This window comes from Pteropus medius, unplaced genomic scaffold (assembly GCF_902729225.1).
Source record: "Pteropus medius unplaced genomic scaffold, Ma_sr-lr_union100, whole genome shotgun sequence".
In the NCBI taxonomy this organism is placed as follows: Eukaryota; Metazoa; Chordata; class Mammalia; order Chiroptera; family Pteropodidae; genus Pteropus; species Pteropus medius.
In genome coordinates, this window is record NW_024350324.1 from 1,176,503 (window position 1) to 1,184,169 (window position 7,667).

A 7,667-nucleotide genomic window follows, 5' to 3' on the forward strand; every position below is an offset into this window, starting at 1 on the left:
GCGAGGAAACGCAGACTCACTTGACAAGCAAGTTAGCCCCCAGCAGGCGAGGCTGTGGCAGGGACAGCAGCCACGTGTCCCAGGGCCCAATAGCCTGTACCTCGGGCTGACTTGGTTTCCCCACCGGCCCCAAGCACTGGGCTGTCCCCAGACCTAGGAAGCTGGGCTGGGACTCCAGGAGGACCCCGGTGGGGAAGGAAAATGAGGGCAAAGCGAGAGGTCCCTGGAGTTGGCTGATAAGCTGAGACCAGGCCTCTCCCACAGAGAGGGCCTCTCCCCGGTGGCCCCGTGACACTCCTGTGTGGACTCGTCAACTCCTCACTAAACTAACTTGTGCATCAGAGTATTAACGGCGCCCCGAGGGTCAAGATCCTCCCTCCCGGGTCCTGGCGTCCCCTCAACGCCTGGCTCAGGCTGTGCTGGAGACCTCGTGGGCTGAGGGGCCCGGGCTGGCCTGACTGTGTGGGCTGTTGCGGAGTCTGTGGCCCTGGCCGGACAGGGGCTGGGGGCAGGGCCTGGGGGAGTGGGACCATTTGCTTCAGGGGTTAACACACAGGACGGCAGGAGACGGGGCTGCCGGGGCTCCAGAACGGGCTGGCATCTTTCTAACCACACCGGGCACACTCTCAGTGCCCAGCAGGCGCCGCAAGGCCAGTGATGGTGGGCCCATACCCTTTAAGTCCCCGAGACAATGGTCTAGTGAGCTTGTCGGGAACGCCGGGACGGTGGGAAGTAAAGCACATCTGCAGCCGTCTGGTCTGCGAGGACCATGCGCATTGCTCAGGTGGCAGGGTGGTGGACCTGGGACAGTGAGAAGTGTCCGGTGAGGTGTCTCCGAGCCCCGCCAGCTACACTCACCTCTCATGTACTCAATGGTGCCGTCAAGCACGAGGTTGAGGAGCGGGTCGAACCCTTTCAGGATTCCACTGGCTTGTAGGAATTGCGGAGAAGAGGAGAGAAACGGAAAGGCGTAAGATAAAGTCGTTTGGGGAGCAGGGACCAAATGCCACTAAATTGCATATTTTAAACGATTAATTTTAACTTATGTGAATCTTACCTCAATTAAAGAACACACAAGCATCCTAGGTTATGGCTCTTTGACCAAATGACAAATCTTTGCACCTGAGAGGGGATGAGCCCTGAGTGCCCCTGGCAGGCCACTCATCTTTCCTGCCCCGAAGTGTCTCCCAGTTACTTGAGCTTCTCCTTGTGAGGCTCCAGGGCCAGTGGGCGAGGCCAGAAATGCTGCTCAACACCCCAGGTGCCGGGGGCGTCCCCTCTGCAGGGAACATTCCAGTCCCAAAAGCCAACAAGGCTGGAGCCTGAGGAACCCTGGGGTAGGGGGGTCAGTGAGGAGATGCAGCGACAGAACCGCACGGGCGGCAAAGGCTTGCATCCCAGCCCCGGCTGAGCCACCGTGGCTCCGGGTTAGGCTGGGTTCCCTTCCCATGCCTGTTTCCCCAGCTGCTAAATGGACGTAGCAGCTCCGACGTCCCGGCGTCGCCAGGAGGCTTGCATGAGTTTCCCCAGCAAAGCGCCTACGCGGTGTCCGAGCAGCAGCCGTCACTACCGCCGCTCGCTGCTTCTTGTAAATCGCTGGGAGAGTGCGGGAGCGGGGGTCTCACCTTCGCGGCCCCCCTGAAACTTCACCCGGATCGTCTTGTCGATGTACTTGGACAGGTCCAAGATGCTCTCCTTCTTCTTCTTCTCTTTGTCCTGCGGGAAAAACAGAGCGCGTGAGGCGGAGAGCGCGGCCGGACCTCGCGCCGCCCGCTCCGCCGGCCTCCTCGCACGCTCACCGCCATCTTGCCGCGCCGCGCCCCTCTGCGCAGGCGCCGCCGCCGCACCCTTTGACCCCGACACGCACGCATGCGCGACACGTAAGGCGCCTGCGCGGCCCCGCGCGCCGCGCTGGGGCGTTGCTGGGAAACCTCTGGCGACGCCTGCGACGGGGACCGGCCGACATGGCGGCGGCGGCGGCGCTGGCGCGGCTCGCAGCCGCCTTCCTCCTCCTTGTGGTCCAGGTGAGGGCTATGCCTGCCCCGCCGGTCCCGCCAGATGCGGCGACCCTGCCCCTCGGTCATCCGCCGGGCGCGGAACCCGTCCGGCCTGGCCTCGGGGCAGCCTCGGGGACCCGCGCCCCCTGCGCGGGCAACCCGCGGGCGGGCCCGGAGCCCCGCCGTGACCTTGCGGGCCTGTCCCCGTCCCGGCTCCCTTCCCCTCCTCGAAGACCCTTCCAAGCCGCAGCGTCACTCATTTCCGCGCGGCTCTAAAGTTTGGGGGCCCCTCTTCCTCCGCCGGGTCCCGCTGGACCATCTCGGGGTCTCCAGCCGCCGCCGGGAATGCCCGTCTGGCACCGTGGCCTTGGCCAGTTGGCGCCCCCCTCTCCGAGCCTCAGTTTCCCCTCAGGCGCGATGCTACGCACCTCCCCCGTGGTTGTGGTAAGCCTTTTAGCACGGCACCCAGTGTCTGGCTGTGTCGGGGAGCCGTCAGGAGCCCAGCTCTTGACGAGGGGGGGGGGTCGAGTTGCCGTCTCACTTTTACTCCATGACCTTGGGCAAAGGAGTCCCTCGTTTTGAGCGTCAGTTGCTGTTCTGCAAAAGGACGATTAAGTACAGCGTGGACTGTACGGACAGTGCGCTCGGTGGGAACGAGCTGCGTGCTACTTTGTCACTGAATCTTAAGGGTCTCTGGCGCTCGTGGGGGCAGACCACGAGGTGGCTGATGTACACTGTCACGGGCGCATCTTTTATTTCCACATCCTCTCCCTGGGTCCAGCAGCTCAGGGAATGGTGCCCCAACTGCCCTACACATGTGGCCATTAACCTTGACCTGTCTACTCCAGCCCACCGCCACCTCTGCTGCAGCTCCCAGGGGGAGCTGGCATTCTCCCTGGGGCGAGTTTGGTTCCCCACATCCTAGTCCATTCTGAATACAGCAGTAGCGATCTCTGTCGGTTCTTGTGTCCAGATAGAACCTTCCGGTGGTGGCCGGGGCATTCGGGCAGCCCCGGCGACTGCCCTGCCCAGGAAGCACGCTTCCCTTTCCAGCTGTAGTATATTGAAGGCTGGCCGCTCTGTGTTTTGTGCTTCCTCAGCATTCCCGGGCATCAGCTTAGCTGCCCACGCTCAGAGCCCTCGGGAATTCGCTCTCCCAGCTGTCAGCCAGCCCTGTACTTCCGGGACTCTGATTCATCGGCCTCCTCACCTGTCAGACATTCGAGGGCCAGGACTTTGAGCTTTCCAGACACTCAGAATGAGGGCATAGAGCGGGGTGAAGGGTCGTGGGCCGGCGTGGAGGGAGGGACTCCGTTAGCCTGGGAAGGCTTCAGGGGCAGTGGTGCACAAGCCACATTCCGAAGGAGGAGCAGGGCTTGGCCGGCTTGGAAGGCAGAGGGCGGGCGCTGCGGATATTGGGAGCGACAGGAGCTGGGCCAAGGTACGAGAGCCGGTGACTTATCTGGGGACCGTCAGCGGTCCACTGTGGCTAGTGTGTAGGGTCATCTGATGCTTGCTCCCCGTGGAATATGCCACCCCAAAGGAAGCCCTTCGAGTGCTCCTGAAGACAGGCTGGGAAGTGGCTCCAGGCAGAGGGTGAGGGACAGGCTGGGCACGTGGCCTCCCGGGCCAGCGGTCAGAGACAGGTGGTGGAAGGCCTTTGGCCTTATCCGGACAGACTGAGGACTTTGAACTTTGCCCTGAGCATGGGAGGCCCAGAGACTGATGGGAGAGAGCGACGAGGCCCTCCCTGGACAAGCCATGGTCTGGGTGCCCCGCCGCGGCTGTGCTTCTTCATGGTGCATGGGACAGACGAGCGCTCTGCTGAGCAGGGGCTGCTGGCTGCCATTCTGTGGTCTGGGCGTGGGTCTGACCTCCCCCGGTAGACCCACCTGAGACATGTAAAGGCGGGCAGGAACCGAGGCCGTTCCTCAGCGGATCTTAACTAACCTTAGGGCCACCCGCCCCTCCTCCACGGGTTCCCCCTCAGCCACCTGTTCCTGTCTCACGAACGGCTCTTTCCAAGCGTCTGAGTCCTTGTTTCTCCCAGAACTTGGCAGTCATCTCGAGAAGCCTGTCCCAGCCTGGGCTCACTAGCCTCTCAAACCCCTGATGTGCCTGCTTTTGTGGCCACCCTGAAACGCAGTGGCCCCAGGAGCTCCTGGACCTGCTCTGTGACTGTGATGTGTCAGAAGGTGGCCTGTCCGCCATAGTCCCGGCTGTCTCTGGTTCTCCAGATGGGGCCGTGCTGGGATGCGGGCACTGGCAGCTCTGGGTCCTTTTGACGAACCTCTGGTCCCTTTAACCCAGAGAGCGAGGAAACCGTGCTACGGGTGCTGGCAGCGCGCAGCTTTGGCTGTGCGGTTGTGGGGAGGGGGCCGAGGCGCGTGCTCGTGAGCGCTGAGCGGCAGCTCTGCCGTCCAGCAGTACACAGAGAACAGTTTTCACCGATAGCTGGCTCTCGTGGACCCGGGGTCAGCAGACACTTTCTGAAAAAGCCCAACTGAATATTTTCGGCTCTGCAAGCAGCTGCCCCACTCCGTGGTGGTGGCTAAGCGTGGCCAGAGGCCCTGAGTACAGGCACAGGTGGCAGTGTTCCAATAAAACTTTATTTGCAGACACAGGAGGCGGCCAGATGAGGCCTGAGGGTTGAGGGCTGTACACACCCCGTGGTGGCCTAGGGTGAGGACGTGCCAGGGGCTCTGACAATGAGGTGTCCCAATGGAAAGGGCATACACCACACATGGTACTTGGGGCAGTCTGGTGGGGGGAGCTTAGAAGAGGGACCTCCTAATTCTGTCCCTGGTCAAGGGACAAGATGACATGTGAGGTGTGTGGAGGGTCTCTGGGATGTGGGGGCAGGATGCCACCCTAGTGAAATGCTCCGAGCCTCCTGGCGGGCCTGGCAGCCCACGCCCGCCCTTCCCCCAGTGAGCACCGGTGACCGTGGCCCCGCACAGCCAGCTTCCTTGGAGTTCAGTGCCTCCTGGGCACTGCTTTGGCAGTCGGTGCCTCACTCAGGGTGACAGACGGAAGTACCAGGGCTGGCGGGCTTGCTGGAACAATGGCAGTCAGGGACTGTGGAGCGTGGGACTTGCACCCGGCACCTGTTGTCAGCCTCCAGGCTGCAAGATCCGGCCACCCTGGGCTTCTCTCCACGCCGCCGCCACTGCCAAGTGCCCAAGGCCAGGGTGACGAGCTCCCCAAGGTCCCGCCATCTGAGAGCCAGTCTGCCCCAGGCCCGGTGTCTGGGCCCTCGGTACGTCAGGACCCCTCGCCCACCCCCACCTCGGCAAAGCTGCATCTACGGTGCAAATGTGGGTCCTGAGGTGCCACTGGTGTCTGTTCCCATCACATGTCTATTGTCAGGAGCAACTGCCACCTGTGTGTCCCTGTGGCAGACTCTCTAGGGAAACCATGGGGTGCGTTCTCTAGCTCTGAGGCATTTGCAGCCCAAGGGGAGCGAGAGCTACAGGACGGGCCCCACCAGCTCCAAGAAGCCCAGGCGTCAGGAGGGCCCAGGGCCTGTGGGCATGCCATGGCGGGATGCACTGGCTGCTGTCCCACCAGGGTCTCCCTGGGGAGACTTGTCCCTGTGCCCGCTGTCTTCCTGGTTTACCCCACCGTGAGATGCCTACAGCTGTGCCCCGTCTATCTCATTGGAGAGAGGCGTCCAGCCTGACCCTCACTGGGTGTCCCTGTTTGGCTTGGACCCTGCTCCTTCCGGGTGGCCCGGCCCCCACCCCGAGCACTCTGACCCCTGCACCATTGTTCCAGGTGGCCTGTGAGTATGGCATGGTGCGCGTGGTCTCTGAAACGGGGGGCCCCAGAGGCAAGGACTACTGCATCCTCTACAACCCGCAGTGGGCGCACCTGCCACACGACCTCAGCAAGGCGGTGAGTGCGGGCCGGCCCTGCCGGCCGGGGTGTTGTCTGTCTTGTTGCTGTCCCACCGCACCTCCCAGTGTCTGCAGAGAGCCGGTTGGGGGCAGAGGAGGGACCTCAGCTGGGGCACTGGGGTGGGATTGAGAGTCCACTAGGGCTGTTGACGCTTGGGTGTCCCAGGGGGCCACAGTGCGTCTCCATCTCCTTGTCACGAGCAAAGGATGTATAGTCATCAAGGGCCAGGCCTTGGCGGGGACACTGCAGGAGTGAAGGCCCACCCCTCCTCCTGGGAGTCGCTCCCTAGTCTGGCCTGGCCCCCACCTGGAGGCTGGGGCTCTCAGGGGTCCTCACTGCCACTCCTGTCCCTCGCGTCTGTCCCCTATGGACACAGGCAGGTCTGGAGATGCAGGGAGGGTTCCAGAGGGGTTTGCTGAGCACCGGCGCCCTGCGCCTCCTGCCTGCCCTCCACGCCTCCTCCTTTGCGTGGGCGTGGAGCTGAAGGCGGCAGGGATGGCGTGCACTGGCGATCTGGACACTGAGGTCCCCTCGCTCCCTCCCATGAGGACGTGGTCCTGCCTGGACTTTAGAGCCGCCCGTGTGAGCGCTGCCTCCCTCAGTCTCTCCTGCAGCTGCGGGACTGGACGAGCTCCATGCTCTGCTCGCCGTCCGACCTCCCCGCCAAAGGCTTCAGCAACCAGATCCCGCTGGTGGCGCGGGGGAACTGCACCTTCTACGAGAAAGTGAGGCTGGCCCAGGGCGGCGGGGCGCGTGGGCTGCTCATCGTCAGCAAGGAGACTCTGGTACGGCCGCCTGGGCGCCCGTCTGGGCAGCCAGGGACCCGGGTGACAGTGGCCTGCAGGGCAGCAAGACCCACCAGGGCAAGGGTCAGAGGCGGGGAGGAGCCCGCGGGCACAGCACCGGCCGGGATCAGGGTGGCCACGGCCAGGGGAGGCCAGTTTGATCAGCTAATCCTGGCCTTGGAGGGGGCTTATCCCAGAGCAACCCTGGGGATTGGGGACCCATGTGCTGACCCCTCCCCTAAGCCCCCCCAGGGTGGATTGGCCTCTGATCGGCCTGAGCCCCAGGTTGGAGGGAAGGGCCAGCTTTTCCTCCCCCAGCAGGTGGAGTCTGGCCTGCAGCCTCCCCCCCGCGGGTCCCCCTCCCTGCCGCCTGGCACCCAGGGTCCCAGCCGGTTCTCGGGGCTGTCTCGTTCCCCCAGGGAGGGCTGGATCTGCGGGCCGCGCCGTCAGGAGGGGTCAGCTTCCCGCTGCGTCGGGTGGGCCTTGGTCAGCCAGCAGCCTCCTCTGGGCCCGCAGGTCCCTCCAGGAGGCAACAAGACGCAGTACGAGGAGATCGGCATCCCCGTGGCCCTGCTCAGTTACAAGGACATGCTGGACGTCTTCAAGGTGGGGCCTTCTCCCCTGTGGTCTGCACTGGGCCCGGCCTGAGTGCAGGGTGGGCTGGCCCTGGGGGCTCTTACCCCGCCTCCCCCGTGAGGGAGGGCCCCTGGTGCTGCCCAAAGTCAGGGCCGGAGACCGCAGCCCCGGAAGGGCCGCATGTGGCCCATTAGTCCCCAGACTGCAGACTCGGCCGCCTGGCACTGCCCACACACCAAGACTGACTGTCACACTGCCCTCCTTGCCGCCCGCTCTACCCCGAGGCCCGCGTTCATCTTTGATTTGAGGAGTTGGGTCTGGAGCAGGCAAGCGTCATTACACAAGTCAAAAAGGAGCATCCAGTCTTTGTGGAAACTTCCAGAAGTTCACAGTAAAGGCTCCTGATCAC

The 7,667-nt window shown here is 63.7% G+C and overlaps 2 protein-coding genes across 2 annotated transcripts in view; one reads left to right on the plus strand and one right to left on the minus strand.

Annotated features, from left to right (window-relative positions):
* The window catches only part of LSM7 (LSM7 homolog, U6 small nuclear RNA and mRNA degradation associated), a 2,764-nt gene extending 896 nt beyond the window's left edge, over nt 1–1,868 (minus strand). The window contains exons 1-3 of the mRNA XM_039839155.1: nt 1,800–1,868; nt 1,626–1,716; nt 859–930 (exon numbers count right to left, since the gene is read on the minus strand). Of these exons, the coding sequence (XP_039695089.1) occupies nt 859–930; nt 1,626–1,716; nt 1,800–1,805 (169 nt within the window). The 5' untranslated portion in view covers nt 1,806–1,868. The remainder of the gene's footprint in view (nt 1–858; nt 931–1,625; nt 1,717–1,799) is intronic.
* SPPL2B (signal peptide peptidase like 2B) overlaps nt 1,869–7,667 on the plus strand; it is a 14,786-nt gene continuing 8,987 nt past the window's right edge. The window contains exons 1-5 of the mRNA XM_039839009.1: nt 1,869–2,024; nt 5,775–5,894; nt 6,500–6,682; nt 7,199–7,288; nt 7,453–7,497. Coding sequence (XP_039694943.1) covers nt 1,965–2,024; nt 5,775–5,894; nt 6,500–6,682; nt 7,199–7,288; nt 7,453–7,497 — 498 coding nt within the window. The 5' untranslated portion in view covers nt 1,869–1,964. The remainder of the gene's footprint in view (nt 2,025–5,774; nt 5,895–6,499; nt 6,683–7,198; nt 7,289–7,452; nt 7,498–7,667) is intronic.